Source organism: Pelmatolapia mariae, linkage group LG12 (assembly GCF_036321145.2).
Source record: "Pelmatolapia mariae isolate MD_Pm_ZW linkage group LG12, Pm_UMD_F_2, whole genome shotgun sequence".
Taxonomy (NCBI): Eukaryota; Metazoa; Chordata; class Actinopteri; order Cichliformes; family Cichlidae; genus Pelmatolapia; species Pelmatolapia mariae.
Window position 1 is genome coordinate 26,078,637 of NC_086237.1, and position 16,700 is coordinate 26,095,336.

General features: G+C 38.7%; 2 protein-coding genes across 3 annotated transcripts in view; both read left to right on the plus strand.

The window, feature by feature from the left end:
- frmd3 (FERM domain containing 3) overlaps positions 1 to 5,525 on the plus strand; it is a 60,910-nt gene extending 55,385 nt beyond the window's left edge. For both annotated transcript variants that reach the window (XM_063490666.1, XM_063490667.1), the window contains exon 15: positions 420 to 5,525. In XM_063490666.1, the coding sequence (XP_063346736.1) occupies positions 420 to 900 (481 nt within the window). In that variant the 3' untranslated portion in view covers positions 901 to 5,525. The remainder of the gene's footprint in view (positions 1 to 419) is intronic.
- A 6,280-nt stretch (positions 5,526 to 11,805) lies between these two features.
- LOC134638296 (F-box/LRR-repeat protein 2-like) lies at positions 11,806 to 16,364 on the plus strand. The gene is made up of 9 exons (XM_063488811.1): positions 11,806 to 11,838; positions 12,196 to 12,350; positions 13,039 to 13,116; positions 13,878 to 13,944; positions 14,100 to 14,219; positions 14,324 to 14,451; positions 14,749 to 14,865; positions 15,089 to 15,196; positions 16,262 to 16,364. The coding sequence occupies exons 1-9, from the start codon at positions 11,806 to 11,808 to the stop codon at positions 16,362 to 16,364; spliced, it is 909 nt and encodes a 302-aa protein (XP_063344881.1).
- Positions 16,365 to 16,700: the final 336 nt, after the last annotated feature.

Sequence of the window (16,700 nt, forward strand, 5' to 3'; positions counted from 1 at the left end):
TCTTTATAATAAACTGTCAAAAAGCAGCTTTTTTATTATAAAAGCCTCAACAGCTGCTTTCTGCTGAATGATCATTTTCTGGCTCATGTGTTCGGTGTAAACAGTAAAGATTGTTGTGTTTTTGATGGGTACAGTTGCCTGTTTTTGGAAAGAAAACTCCAACTTAAACCCATTTTCTCTAGCAAAGCACAAATGTTAGAGTTTTTAACATTTTAGGAGCAAAAGGTTTCTCTCAGGCATAAGTGAGATTCAGCAGACACTGAATCTGAACATTAGTAACATTCATTGGGTGAACAGGTGAACATTCATTAGGTCCTGGTGCAGCTCTTCTCACATGGTTAACTGATAAAACTTAAATTGTCATTTTTGTGGTGCACATGTTTATAGGCTCAGGTTTGCTTATTCTCTCTCTTCTCCAGTCCCTGTGCCAGCATGCTTCCCACCCCAGTGGAAGATAGCCAGGGAGGAGTCGACTTGCTCTTCTCCTCTCCAGTTCAAAGCCCCGCCAGGTTGCTGAGGGAGCTCCATGCTGATCCCGACATCCAGGCCCAGCTGGAGGCCGAGAGGGAGCGAGACAGGGCCTACGAGCGCAGCCGCCTGGCTGCGAGAAGTCGAATGAGTGGAGTCCTGACCAGCAGTCTGCGCCTACTGTCATCCAATGACAGAGTCAATGCTTGCGTGTTGAGCGTGGCCCGCTTTGTCGCTGTGGTAATGGGGGTCCTGCTCGTCACCGTGCCCACACTGCTGCTGCTGCTGGAGTCAGATATTGATGTGTCCTTCCTCCATGAGATCCGGCAGACACCGGAGTTTGAGCAGTTTCACTACGAGTATTACTGCCCGCTCCGACGTTGGATCCTGTGTAAGATCAGCATGGCCATGGAGAACCTGTGGTCAGACTAAGATGGGAAAAGACATCCAAAAAAAGAGCAGAGAGAAGAGTCACTGTGAGGAAAACAAATACGTCCAAGTGTATGTCTTAACATGTGATTTAATCTTATATTTAATCTAGTATTCAGCCAAAACACCAGTCTGCCAAAGAGATGAAATGAGACTTTCTAGTTTATGCAACACTACGTTGGCTCACAAAATTCTTGTTGGATGTTTAATTTAAAAAAATCAATTACATTTCTGTCAGGATCCCTAAAATGAGGCAAAACACTGGAACAAGAGCATTTGTTTCACCTCTTTGGCTGCGTAATTTGCTGCTTGGAAGAGAGAAATACGATTTTAATAGTAGCATTTAGTCACTTGTTAAGATAAACACTTCAGATAGTGATGAAGTGAAAAGAGAGGACAGTAGATGCTCAAGGAGGAACTTGTGGAAAGGGATGTAATGGACATAGAAAAAGTCACAAAAAGAAGAAATTTGAATGGCTGTTCACTCCTGATGCTGATAAGTTGATGCGGAGACTCTCCACGAACCTTTCTGATTGGTTCCTGTCCTTGGAGCAGAGCACCCGATTGGTCACAGAGCCTGTCAGTCATGACGGAGTGGGTGGACGCAGAAAGCTATGATTGATTAGTCACTGAACAACAACATCCACAGTCAGAGGTACATTATATAAATATATACATATATATTTAAAAAAAAAAAAAAAAGAGAGAGATATTGATAATAATGGCAATTTAAAAAACTTGTTTTTAACATTTTGTACATTTTTATGTGATCAGATCTTTCAGGAATTTTTCAGTCAGAGGATCTACTTTGAGCTTATTTTCAAATTAATAGTTTACAAAAGATTACAAAAAAAAGCGAATTTACTGAGATTTATCAGGGTGTGAGTGTTGAGAAATTTAAACTATTTTTTAGGACTACCACCAACAGTTGTTGGCTTGGTAGCACCCTGGCTTTTTCCTACAGAGGCTATAGCACAAATCTTTTACACTGATCACTGATTACAACTGTTTCAGATTACGTGATGTCATTTTGGAAAGATGAGGAAGGCCGGAGAGAAACTCTCAGCTTGTTTTCTTTGATAAAATGTGTTTCGATGAAAGTGTAAATGTCATCTGAACTAAATGTTAGCTCATTAGTTTACGGTCGCTCATGCATCTTTAAACACTGTGGACAGAGTCTGCGGTAAAAATATGAAAAAAGGAAGAAAAGGTTACATGGAAGTTTATGAGGGAAAATGATCGTGGAATTAAGGTTCATTTTTGATTAGTCAGCAATATGCTACTTCACAGGGAGCTGTGCATAAGTTTCAGGAGAAACTAAAGATGGGTTGATGTGGCTGACTCAAGAGTGTGCTCCAACGACACTGTGACTAGATGATACACAGTGGGACAAGTGATGCGTTTAATGGCCTGAAACCGCTCATGAAGGTAATGTATTGGCGCGGTTGCAGTTGCAGTTATTAATCTTGCAGAATAAGATCACCAGTTAGGTCACAAACACAGTCATTGGAGTACATTTCTAAAAGGTTCTGTGGTTGCATCATGTTGAGTATTTATCTTTGGATGTGACCAAAGACAGACGTATCATGTTGCAGTGTATCATGGGATTCTGGTTTGAGGAGATTTAAGGTTCTGTTCATGGATATATGCTTCTGATTTGGCTGAAGTATTTACCCCAATCAGTCACCAAATAAACTAAAACCACTTTCCTAGCACGTGCACAGGTCCTGGCAAAATCCTCTGAGAGTGAGCATTAACGATCCTCTGTTTCCTGGGAATGCTTGATCAGATTGGGACCTAAGGATATTGGATGACAGGTCAGCACTGCTTTATTTGCTTTACTTGATAGATATCAAAGTATACACAGGAAAACTGATCTGGACCAGAGAGTGTAGGATTTTGGAAATTATTCACATTTGTCTGCCATGAAAGTATAAAAGGTGAGGTCAAATATAAAGCAAGTCAAGGTTTCTGTGTGTGTGCTGTCTGTATAGATGATCTCAAAAGTGTCACTAAGTAAAAGTTTACTTTTTGGACCTTACAGCCATTAACTTGTTGGTTGAACCTATGACGATGGCTGTCTGTTACAACATAGTGACTCTGAATGAAAGTGATGCTAAATGGCTTCAGATCAAATGAAAACAGATGTAGTTGTGTCCGAAATGTAGTTTGATTTGGATCAACTTCTCAGGAAAGGGCATTTATGCAGTTTATGTTAAAAAATTAAAAAGTCATTAATTAAAAAAAAATGCATATACACACCATGTAATTTATCCATAACCTTTATCTCATATGTCTTGCTATTTAGAATAACCAAGCACTGTAGGTGAAGTTAGACATTAATATGTTGGCTGACTGTCTGTGTTGTTGTAGCATAATTTCACATAACTAATGTATGCATCCATGTCAGTTTCATTAAAATACTACACAAAACTCCTTCTCTGAGAGCCTGTACGTGCAGTTTGGCCTTCATAGATAAACTTCAATGCTCTTTGCACTACTATCACAACTGGGAATGGCAACACAGTATAATTTCTAGCCAGTCTCGAGGGTCTATTACAAAATCATCACTTAAAGTTGATTTTTCCACTCCTCGTACTCTTTGTAAGTGAGCTGCTACAGAGGCTTCTGCAGTGCACAGCCCTCACATTCTCTTCTATCTATTCTGCCTCATGTTATCAGCTGTGTTGTCGTGTAACTGTGGACTTTATGCATTAAGAAGCTTTATGCATATATAGCAGATATGCAGTAACAACAGGAACAAGTTTATTTGAGGACAAAGCATTTATTTTCCTACTACAGCACATGCACTGAGTTTCAAAGGTGAAACTGAGCAAAGGGCCAAATGACTCTGATGACGATGTTTGCATCTAACGCTGCAGATTCTGAGATTTTTTTTTTTTTAAATGGCTTCACTCGAGTGAACAAAGCTGATCTGTATGCACTGATCATCTCTGTCTTCATAGCGTGTATGCACAGGCATCAAAGTGCTCAAGAGATTCACCACAGATTAAAAGACTCTTCACGGCTCTAAAGATGCAGGCCTTGGTTCTTTATTTCTGTGCTCCACCTTCCTGCAGTTAAACCAGGGAATCTATCTTTTTTGGTTCCTTTTGCTGACCTCTCAGTGCAAGTTGCATGCCCTTCATCTGTAAATACTATGTTTATAGCTGTGGCAAAAGAAAAAAACAGTCTGGTCAAAGATTTCCTTTCTTTCTTTCCTCTGTGTGTCTTGTCTGTGTAAAGCAATCCACTGTAGATTACAGGCTTGGCTGTCTCAACCATCTTAGATAAATGCATGTTCTCTGTGTTTTTACCAAGAGGAGAAACTGATGATCTTTTTGAAACCAAAAACCACTTTGCAGTGATCTTTGGACTTCATTTTAGTCACTCACTTCCCAACATAGGCTACAGGTGGTTGCTAACTGTGTTAACTTTTTCTGAGTATAAGACGTTGGCTCCTTGGAAGAAGTAATATTCTCATTCCATGAAGAGCAGCTCCTCTAGTTAGCTACATTGTACTTTTGCTGTGTGCTTGTACATCATTAAAGCCAGACTTCATTGCTAACAGAGCATGCTAGCATATTAGCCACTGATGCCATGCAAGGCTAGATTTCATTCACTTTCACTTCACAGAACTGAATTTAATCTCACTTATCAAAGTATTAATTCCAATTTGCTCAGATCTTTAGTTTGTAACTAGAAAATTAGAATCAACCACTGACTCATTGCAAACAACAGAAAGGCCTTTGGGGTCTATTTGATACTGTAGCACTATGTTAGTCTGTAGCTCATTTATACATTAACAGCCTTTAAGAAAAGGGGAATTGAACCACTTTGAGATTCAGCTCTTTTTTTTTAGCTACAGAACTTGGGTTTCTGCTATTGGCAAACAGCATACAGGATGGACTGAGAGAACAACGTTTGTTGCCTAATTATAAAGAAAACTGTGATAAAGAAAAAAATAGTAAAGTAAAAAAATATCACATACCATTTGATGTCACGTCTGAGTGCAAATTCAGAAGATACCGGCATGAGTCAAGTATTTACAAACCTTAAATTTAACAGCCTTTCTACATATCTGGAAAGTTAACAGCAAAATCGCTTAACTAACACTTGGAAATCAGATTGTTTAAAACTACTATACACAACCGAATACACTAGTACATGTTTTAATTCATTTATTTAAGATTTTAAATATTTGAACTCAGGTCTACTATATGCAAAACTACTGGACATCACATGGTAGAGCAAAATAAACTGTATATTATTTCAGTGTTGTGTGGGCATGTACAGTAGTAGCAGAATCTCTTGCATGGTCCCTGTATTGTTTTGATTGTTATTGTTAAATCTGATTGTTTTGTTGTTTTATCAGTTAGTCAAATCATTTTGTTGTTTCTTTTTTGTCATTTTGTCACTTTTAATAATAAACTCTGGGAGATTTGATTTAGGAAGAGTCAGAAAAAAGGGGAAAACCATCCCTCGAGTAACGACCCCCCCTCTCTACTGGGACAACCAAGCCTTATGAACTTTGTGAAGTGAACATTTTGAATGTTTGTATGTTATAACAAAAAACATGGTTTGTTTTATATGTTAATACTGCCACAATAAAGCTCCCTGATGAATATACATTGAAATGTTGTTATTACTGTGTGAGTTATTCCTGCTAATATCCTAATAAATCATGTTCCCATTTTGTCAGAGATTTGCCTCCCTCCTGTGGTAAAAAGGAGTTGCTGCAGCTTGTGTTGAGATCTCTATGGTGATATTTGTGTGAGCAACACAAGACTTCCATGGGTGTGTTCAGAGCTTTACTGCAGCCTGAGCTTCATGTGTTTTAGATGCTACATTTGTTTTTTATGGCTGGAACTATCAAAATACAAGCCGGGAAAGAGTTCTGGGTAAGAGTGATTATTCTCTTAAACTGGTTCAAACTAAAGCTGTTGTTTTTGTGGCATAAATAGCCAAACCATGTAATTCTTAGAGTGGATGTTGGAGAGCAACACTTGTTTCTTGTTTCTTCTATCTTCATCTAAAGTTCTCCAGGCTTTTTGAGTTTTTTTGTTTTGGTTTGGGTTTTTTGACATTGGTCGCTTTTTCAGTGAACCAAGGTTGTGTGATAATGCAGTCTGATAGTATAATTTGCACCACCAAGGTATTTCCCAACAAGCTATTAGCCGAAAACCTGGCATATTTTTGATTGATGCACGGTGTCTCTGCCAAAAAAACAAAAAACAAAACAAAACAGAGGAAACTGGACAAGCAGAGGACAAAAGAAGAAACTGCAGGCTAAAAAAACTAGCTGCAGTAAATGAACAGTATCTGAAAGTTGTGTCTGTAAGAAATAGGAAAAAGCAAAAGATCTGAGAGATGTATCTGTTCCTTAGTTGATCCAGCTGCTGTTCACCAAAGCCTGATTGGAAACAGTCTCAGTGAAAGGTTGGATGATGTGAAGACTCCAGCAACACTTATTAGGGAACAACTTTATTAGGTGACCAATGCGCTTCGGCTTGTGGCCTTCATCAGGGTCATTGCAAAATATACCAAACAGTTTGTGTTTAAATAAAAAAGAGGAAACAGAAAAACTCCAAGTGGACCAATCACACATTCACAAATAAGTGGAGGGTTGGTTATCAAGAAGCCATTTGTAAAAAGAATAAATGGACAAAAGGCTGAGGTATGCCAAATTACACTAGAGCTGGACTGAAAATCAGTGGAACAGGTCATATGGAGAAACAAATCTAAATTTGGGGTAGCGCAATGCTGTAGTTAGCACTTTCACCTCAGAGCAAGAATATCCTGGGTTTGAATCCTCCAGCCTTTCTTTGTGAAGTCTGCGTATCGTCTCCAGGTGCTCCGGCCTGCCCCTGGCTGTTAGATTAAATCATGATTCCACACTGACCACAGGTATAAATGTGGATTTTATCTCTCTCTTGATAGATTGGAAACCTGTCCAGGGTGTATCCTTCCTCTGCCCCATGAAAGCTGGCATAGACTCCCACCCAGCTGCTACCCTCAACTAGATAGGTAGAAGGAAATGGATGAAATCCAGATTTGACATTCATGGTTGAAACTGTTGTCAGTATGTATGACAGAGGTCAGAAAAGATGCACAACAGTGAGTATCTACAGCCATCAGTAAAACATGGTGGAGGCTATTTAATGGTTTAGGAGTGCATTTCAAGCAGTTGTATTAACGATGTCTTCTTAACTGATGAAACTATGAATGCAGAAAGTGCCATCAGATTTTGATATACTTTGTAAAACTTTCTGAAAAGCATTTGATTGGAAACAACTTCATTCTTCAACATGACCCCCATTGAACATGATCTCCCATTGTCCTAGCAAAATATAAAGACATGAGGGGTGACTTTTTCAGTGTATTGTATGTCGATGTGTTCAATATGTTCTGCATAGTGCGTGCATTAAACATTTGTTTTGCTTCTAATAAACAGGACTGTTCTGCCATTAATGTAAATAACTTGATCGTTTACAGAGAACATATTAAGGTGTACACAGGAAGGCCAAATACTAAAGCATGCAATAATGGATGAAACTGGAGAAGAGACGTCTTTTCAAATGCCAGATCTAAATACTACAACAAAAGGTGCTGTGTCTGAACTCCTGGAGGATGTTGGGAATTGTAGGCAGAGTATCAACCAGGAGCTGAGCCTTCATCTTCTCAGTGACTCTCTCTTCAGCGAGCAGCAGAAGCTCAGGCATGTGTTGGACTGGGCTAACAGATATCTCTGCAGTGGTTCAGTGATTTGCCATGAACTCTGCAGAGCTGACAGTTTGATAGCTGATATGAAAAACAAAGGAGCCAAGAAAATCTCATCCAAACATTCATCTGGACTTAAATATCATCATCCAGTTTCCTTTGATGCTGGTGCTCGTGAGGTATATGGAGGAGGATCAAGTATGAAAACAACTTGTCAATCCAGATCTTTAAATGATCTAACCAGCTCCTGTAGATATAAGTTTTCATATGACCTCCACAGTCCTGTCTCCTTTTCCCCAGGGACACAGGAGGAAAATTGGCCTGATACTGAAACTGAAAATATAAAAAGTACAGAGCAACAACATGCCAGTAATAAACACATTTCTAGCCAAGACTACCGCAGAACAAACAGATTTCACATGTCTAATCAAAGGGACCACACATTCACATCTGATGCTGCAACACACTTGATCAAAGAGTCCACATCATCTGGGAGGAATGTGATTTGTAAAAAGAGCACAGCGTACAGTGAAGTGAATATCTTAAAACCGCTACATGAAAGCAGCAATTTCAGTGGCATGACTTCTAAAAGAGCTGGAGCTAAAAGAGAGGTGTCAGAAAGTCGAAAGGTACTGAGAAAAGAGGCTAAGCGGATGGAAGAAAATGAGAAGGAGAAAGTAAAAGATGACAGGATTGAAGGAAATTATAAAAAAGAACAGGAATCCAGCTCAGATCACACACATAGTCAAATAAGCTTCGCTGAGCCAGAGATGATACCTAAGCAGACGGCAAAAACACCTAATTCCCATTTTATCCATCCCTTGAAATTGTCATTACATTTGAGTGTGTATGAGCAGTACCAGCTATGTGTGGCTCAGCTAAATCACCGCAGAATAAGCCACCATTTCAAGCCTGACTCACCTGTGAAAGAGGGGACGACATCTGGAGAAATGGGCGATTATGTTAAAGCTCCAGCTTGTCCGGGGTCTTGCTTTGAACTGAACTCTCACATCACAAATCCTGAGATTAAAAAACAGGTTAACAACACAGAAAGCAAAGGAGCCACCGCAGCAAAAAGCGCAGAGGAGAGGAGCTCACATGGCACCAATAAAACTCCTAGCGAATATAGAAATGCTAAATCTTGCAGCAATTTGACTGTGAAGCAAACACCTGCAGATACTACAGCTTTTATGAAGGAAGCTGCAGAAGAGAGAGCCTCGAATGATGAGAACAAGCCAGGTGATGTGTACTGTGTGGAGAAGGATGCTGCTCTTGTTTCTAACCCAGGTATGGAAATTGTTATACATGTTGTATGCAATCAATCGACGTGTGTTGATGGTCCTGGGGTGTTTGGACCCTGAGTTTAGAGTTTATGGACCTTGTATTTTGCTATTAAACATTCTCCATTTGGCCTTTAGTTTGTTTATTATTTTCCTTTTCATCTTCTTTTATTTTCTCAGTATTTTGAGTGTTTAGTTCTTTGTTCCAGTTACAGCTTGAATTTTAATGAATCATTTCTGTAGTGTTTTCCTCTGTTTTCCATCTGTCTTTCCTGCATGTCAAGTTTACTACTGAGTTTTCTTGTTTTATTTATCCTTACTAACTTAGTGTTTTACTTTGGTAGTTAATTTCCATTCATATGTAGTCCTCTTGTCATGATGTTTGCAACTGAGTCTTGTTACTCAGTCCCTATAACCCTTTAAAAGTCAAGATATAGTTGGAAAATTTGGATTTTCCAGTGAATCCACATCAAAATTACAGAATTTAAAAAGAATATTAAAAAATTGTATTAGTTCAATATTTCAAGCTATAATCAATTAGATTATAAACGAACTAGATTATTACACAACAATTTAAAAAAGTAAAATGTGGGTTTAACAGAATAACAATAAATGATGATGAAAAATCTAATAAATAACAGTCCGGTTAGCACAGTGGTGTGGTGGCAAGAATGTCCTGGGTTTGAATCCACCAGCCAACTGGAGCATTTCTGTGTGGAGTCTCTCCTGGTATGCTCTCTCGTTGTTCTCTGGCTTTCGCCCACGGCCCAAATATGTGCAGGTTAGGCTAATTACTGACTCTAAACTGGCCCTAGATATGAACGTGAGTGTGAATGACTGTCTCTGGCAACCTCTCCAGAGTGTACCCCATCATCTCTCACCCTATGACAGCTGGAAAGGGCTCCAGTCAAACCAAGACCATCCAAATCCATCCATCTGTAGAAGAAGACAGATGGATGGGTGTTTCTTAAAAATTCTAGTTTTAATTTATTCAAAAGATTAAAAATGTGGCATTGCTAATTATTACTATCAAGGTGTAAAGATGCTTTCACTTTGTCACAAAATGAACCCTTAGGTTATGAGATAAACAGGACAGAAAAAAAGATGATCAAATTTTAAATTTGGACATTAATGTTTGGCTTTTCATTTCTTTTTTGTTTCTTCTCAAAAACTAAATTTCCTCACTTCTATCCTTGGAAGAAAAAATCAGCCTGTCATGGAGTTATTTATGACTCATAAGTGCTCTACAGCAAGGTGCCAAGGGGTTTTACAAATAAATACAGTAATTCAAGGAATGCTGAGATGAAAAGGTTTAAGCAGTTTGCTAATATGTCTTTCCCTCCTCTTGTGTCTGTGGTCAGGTTTGCTTCAAAACAGGATTAGACATCATCCAGACAGTACAGATCATCAGAGGATTCTCAAAGATCCGAAAAATAGAGCTGGAGATAGAGCTCGCTGGATCCTCACTGATAATTCACTGGGAGAAAGATTTCCAAGGTTAGCTTATTTAGTGTTTGGAGAGTTGTTCATAACCTTTGAAAAAGTTTATACTAGAAAAACTCGTTAAGTTTCCCCAGACGTCTACTCTCTCCTGATGTACACTTTTCTCTTCTTATCTAAGGGTATATGAACTAAATTTTAATTTTAATAGCCAAATAATTTTGTCTAGTGTGTGATGATGACAAGTTGAACTTCACCCTTTGTCTCCTGCAGACATCAACAAGCAATCAAGTACACAAAGAAACTGAATCTGATCCCGCAACCTGTACAGACACACACTCTTCATCATGATGACTCTGGACTTACATCATGTGAGTGTAAGCTTGACATCAAAATTACAGACAAAACTGCAAAAAGATGATAAAGTGCTATAAAAAACAGAAGCTCAAAGGAAAGCTCAGTCACCAACATCTCACATGACAAATTTGCTCCATCTGTTGAAACTTATGTATAATTCATTTCACTCTTTATCAGACATTCTGGTTAACAAGCCAATATAATGTTTACTTATGCGTTTCACTTTTTAACCAAGTAAATGCTCAGAATTAGCGCTGTTTTTACATCAGAATATAATGTGTAACTTTCGTTCGCACTTACAGACTCTTCCACGGATGTCAGTATGGACAATACCTTTGAATACCAGGTAGGAAATCTTTACTACATGCACACATAGTTTTAACCTTTTTTTAAACAGTTTCTGATTAAAACCCAAGTCTATCTGGTGTTTTCATGTAAAAATCTTAACATCGCTCGTAACATTTCACAGTGTCTTGTTAAAATAATCCCTCTACTTTCTGTTTTGCATGTTATGGTGTCGTTACACCTGCTAGTCAGCAGGCGTCCCTGTAAGAGACTGCTGGTTGTGTTTGCCTGATGAGGTGTGGCTGTCCATCCTGTCTCTGCTGCCTCATAGGGATTTATCCAGAGTGGTGCAGGTCTGCCACCGCCTGCATGCACTGGCATCTGATCACTCACTGTGTGAGTGAACCTGTAGTTTTGTAAACACTTCAGCTAGATTTAAGTATCATTCTGCTAAAATTCAGATCAAACACAGGACAGATGTCAGAGGGATTTTCTAAACTTTTCCAAGTAGCAGCACATGGTACGTTCTCATGATGTAAGAGCTTCCAGCTGGTGTGTGCTCTAATGTTACCTAAACAAACATACACATGATTACACTGACCTGCACAGTCATGCATAGAAACTACAGTTCAGAGTTTTGAATTAACAAAAAAGCTGCATACATTAAACAAAAGTTTATGTTTTACTCCTATTTCAAGGGAAAAATCTAAGGCTTGAAAACTCGGCTTTAACTGACCAGTGGTTGCTGTGTGTGGGCAGACGTTGTCCTCGAAGTTTGTTTCTGTATAGCTGCAGTGGCCTCTCTGTCTGCTCTGGTGGGCTGCAGATGTTTTTCTCACTGTGTAGGAATTCGCTTAAGGTAAAAAAAAAAAAAAAAAAATCCAATAACAAGAAAAGTAATACAAAAATATGATTCAAAAGGGTAAATAACTAAATGATAATCATGCAGAGGTGGCATTAAGGATCGGAAGTTCTGCTGAAAGGCTGTGAAAATAACTTAGAGTTATGTCTGACTGTTATGTAAAAAAATCACATTCATTATCTATTTTTTGTGCTGACACTTTTTTATTGAACCCAAACTCTGAATGCATCTTCCATCACTGGTCACAAGTCTCATAGATGTAAAGTGGGTAAAATGTGATATTTTGCGGCTTGCATCAGTATTTTGTGACAGCAGTGCAAGTATCGTGAATATAAAGTCATGCAATCATTTCAGGAACTCAGGGTCACAAGTTGTATTGGTCCTGTTCTCCATGGTGATCAGATGTTGTCAGTGATTAGTCAGTGCTGTGATCACGTGACTAGTGTGGATGTAAGCTGGAGTGGAGCAACAGACACAGGAGTGAAAGCTCTGACGGATTGCAGAAAAGGGTCAGTAAACACACACATATGTTTGTTTTCACGGCTTACTGAGTAATCATGACCTAATTATAACCATAACCTAAATACAACATTTTAGCATGCCTTCAAATTCATGAAATCCGGCATTTAGTCCCCACATTGACTGTTGGTCCCCATGAATACAGTGAGAGGCCAATTTATGGTCCTCATGAAGACATTTAAACAAGTACGCACACAGGAGGATGTTACAGTGACCCTAACAACTCCCACTAACTGCCTTGACCTAACCTCTAAACCTCTAAAAAAGTAAAAACCTTCACTCTAAAAAAGTCATCATTTTAAATGATGAAGTGATGATTTTTGTCCTGACCACAGGTTGTGTATAATTGACTTCTTGCCATTTTTATCATAGTGAAGTAAAAAAAATGTTTTACATGTTGAATTGTTTACTGTGCTCAGAGTAAGGAAGGCCATGTTGTATGGTGAAAATATTATATCGTCATATTTGTGGGTCTGTCCATCCATGCATCCATCCACAACCGGTAGATGTTCGCACTTCCATGAGTTTGGTTTTGCCTGAGTTTTATTACTGTTAAGTTTTCCCTTCCCACTGATGCCAAGTGTTTGTTGAAATCAGTCCATCCAGTTTCTTAACCTCTGTTATAATACCAGATAAAGAATCTGACATGGGCGGATAACTTAGTTTCTTCTTCTATAGACTAAAATCTGTTGTCCTGAATGGCTGTCATGTCACTGATGACCCTCTGAAAGAACTTGTCATGAAACACAAAGACAGGTCAGAATCCTTCCCTATTAACACATTTACTGCTAATGGTGGTATAACTCATGCTACACTGTAGGCTTAGGTGGGGGTTAGAAAGTGTCCCATAATGCACATGCATGTTTGTCTCTGGATAAACTGTCTTTGTAAATATCGTGCATGAAGGGTTTTTTGGGGGGATGTCTTCAAGTGGTTGTCAGATGAGTTTTAGTTTAGTCAAGTTGAAATATGAATTACACTTCAGACGTGAAATACAGTCTCTCTGTCAGACAGAGAATTTCAGGGTGTTGTTGAATTTGCACTTTTTTTTTCTTCTATTGAGATATTGCAGGGATTAAATGTCTTTGCACTGACAGAAAGGGGATTTTCATCGGTCCAGCCCACTTAAGATCACAGTGGGCTGTTGTGGCCACTGGCATAAAACCTTGAAACCTCTGACTTAACTGATTTAATAACTGGAGGAGTTGTGAAAATTGCATCAAAGAGAAAAACTATAATGTTATTCTGATAATGGCTTGTAGTGGCTGACACCTCACATCCTCAAGTCTAAGCCTCGAAAGACGCTGCTCTTATGTTTCAGATAATCCTTAGTTAATCCTCGCAATCCTTATTTTAAGCTTAGTTTGAATTCCTGGACACTGAATGTTTTTATTATTTGAAATAAATACTGCTTCGTCTCGTGAAGAATGAGATGTGATTATCTGAAGGACATTAAATAACCACCACATAAAGATTGTCATGTTGTTGTTTTTGGTGTTTACAACATTGTCTTTTAGCCTGTGCAGGTTGGAGGTGTTTGGCTGTCAGTTCCTTACTTCATCCTGGCTACAGACAGTATATGAGGTGCTAAATTTTGATATAACAGTTAAAAACACATACTATTAATATAAAATTAAAAAAACAAACTATGATGCTCTGCAGAGCTTCATTTACTAAACATGCTTTAGCGTGTGAAAAAGTAACTCCTTGTACATTTCTGCATGTCTTCATACATCCAGATGTGCCCCGGCCTTCAGCATCTAAACATCGGACGAGTGCCAAAAATCACCGTAAACAGCCTCACTGGGTTGACAGCACGGCTCAAAAGCCTCATTTCACTGAATCTCACAGGACTACAGGTGGATAGTTTTCTGTGACTCAATTTGAATCTGCACATTGAATGTTTATGGAGTTGCAGCTCTGTCTTTAATAGTGCTCTAAATGTAGTCCCTGCCGCTAACAGGTCACTCATGCCATAGTTGATACTTTGCTCCAGAACTGCGTTGAACTTCAGAGTCTGTCCTTCAGTTCCTGTCCTGGAGTCACTGACCTGACACTGCATAGCATCAGCAAATATTCACCTTGTATCAGGTATCCACACATATGCAAAGGGAAGCAAAGTGCACATAATTAATAAGAACCAACCGTTGCCAGCTGTGTTCTTATCAATAAAAACCGGCCTTAAAGTGAATCACAACATTTCAGGAGAGTGGGTTTGTTTTTCCAGTTAAAAGCAAAAAAAAAAAAAAAAAAAAAAAATCCAGAGGAACTGTATAAAAAAATATGTTTTACTTTAGAAAATAAAAAGTAAAATTCATATTTTCATACTTGACATATTAACAACTAACATCTATGATATCCATGTGGGTTTTTGTTTGTGTGAGTTAGAGCTGTTGATGTGAGTGGCTGTAAAGCAGTAACAGATGCAGGTGTTCAGTCTTTGGCTCTGGGCTGCACAAGACTTCAGCAGCTGGATCTCAGCTCCACCAGCACCGGAAACAGAGGGTACAAAGCACGTCACACCACATGTGATCAATGTGCTAGTGTCAGTGTTAGTGACGAACAAGTGAACCCTCACCTGAATGGATTCTGTCTGCTCCAACCAAAAACTTGACAGCTAAAGCAGTGTTGATGTTGCTGCTACATACATAATGGGTGTGTGTGTGTGTGTGTGTGTGTGTGTGTGTGTGTGTGTGTGTGTGTGTTGTGCATGCATGATGTGACCCAGGGTTTCTCTGCTAGCAAATTACTGCAACAGACATCTTCATACCATCAAACTCAGTTTCTGCCACATCACCGTAAAGAAAATACTGAAGCTTTGCCAACATTGCAAGAGGTAAAAACACACATTCAAAGATGTTTCTTTATTCTCTGCACAAAATGCAGAGTCAGTGTGTACTGCCATTAATTCCACTGAGCAGAATGAACACAAGGATGTATCAATACATTGTTTCAGAAGGTTGCAGTAGCTGCTCTTCACACGCTTTCAAACTCAATTTCTATTAATTTCTCTACATATTTAAATGTCAAAGGTTTTCCACTGTTGCAGTTCTAAATGTAGCACACATGAACACATTAGGTTCACCCCCCATGACCTTTTACAGGATAAAATTATAATTAGCTCATATATAAATGATGTTTATCAATGATGGGCAGTACGTGTAGAATTATGGTGTGTGTAGAATAAGGCTGTAACACAATCAAATGTGTAAAAAAAGTACTTTCTGGATGGACTGTAGTAGCATCTGGTGAAGCTGTGCCACATGAAAAGGAGAATCGGGGATGTAGCGGGGAGACTGGGACAACTTAAATAGTGAACCTTTTATAAAATATCCTAATAATATGTGCAGAAGGATATCAGCTGAGCCATCAAATATTGAGGACAGGCTCTGAGGTCAGCTGATGTCACAGGACTGTGGGCTGCATTTAATTAATGGGTCTGCCTGAGTTGACACTATGCTCATTATATTGTATCTGTCTCCTAAATTCAATTGAACAATCTTTTAGAAGTTCATACAAGTGTAAAACCATATATGAGTGCCACACTAAACAAATTACATGCTGAGACATGATTATCCAGTGTGAAACTCTGTGATGTTTTCGTAACATATGACAGTTACGAAAGTTGCGAAAAAAGACTCTCCTTCCATTATATCATGAGCACACTGTAACTGACCATGAAAATAAAGCATGTCAGCACTGCAGTAATTAATACAATGATGATCTGTTTGGTGGAAATTATTAGAAAATAGGAAAGTCAGCTGCTAGTGATCTAATAAGTGAGTGACATGGCAGAATAAAGGAGCAATCTATACCCAAATCAAAAGTCTTTCTGTAGTTACAAAATATGAAAAATGCATGCTGGCACCAATGATCTGGTTCCATGTTTGTCTCCTTTTAGGCTGAAGGTGCTTCATCTCTATGGCTGTGCACATCTACCCACTGAACACGAGATCAAACAAGTGAACAGCACCGTTAATGTTTCTCCTTTGTCTTCACCCTGACAGTTATATCTCCACGACATATTTATTGAACATATCAAAGAGGGAAATGTTGATTTAGCCAAGTATGTAGCATTATTAGTTTTAATTTTTCTATGCTATTACATGAGCAACAGGCTAAATGAGGTCTACCATGGTCTGGGGGGACTATTTTCAAGGACGACTAAAAAGCATTTAATATATGTGCTTGACTGCAAAGATTGTTATCAGATGTGCAAAAGTCTGAAGGGTGTATCGTCTAAGCATTAAATATTTTCTGTCATTATATAACTTTGCAGGAATTTTTTAAAAGGCTGCTCGTTTTTCTACTTTTCACTCAGGTTAATGTTGTTAGGAAAA

What these genes read in the sequence shown, in the direction of transcription:
- LOC134638296 (XM_063488811.1), top strand. Translation starts at nt 11,806, where the DNA reads ATGTTTTTCTCACTGTGTAGGAATTCGCTTAAG. An exon ending in TGTGTAGGAATTCGCTTAAG is followed by an intron (nt 11,839 to 12,195) that starts GTAAAAAAAAAA and finishes CAATCATTTCAG; the next exon opens with GAACTCAGGGTCACAAGTTG. An exon ending in AAATATTCACCTTGTATCAG is followed by an intron (nt 14,452 to 14,748) that starts GTATCCACACAT and finishes TGTGTGAGTTAG; the next exon opens with AGCTGTTGATGTGAGTGGCT.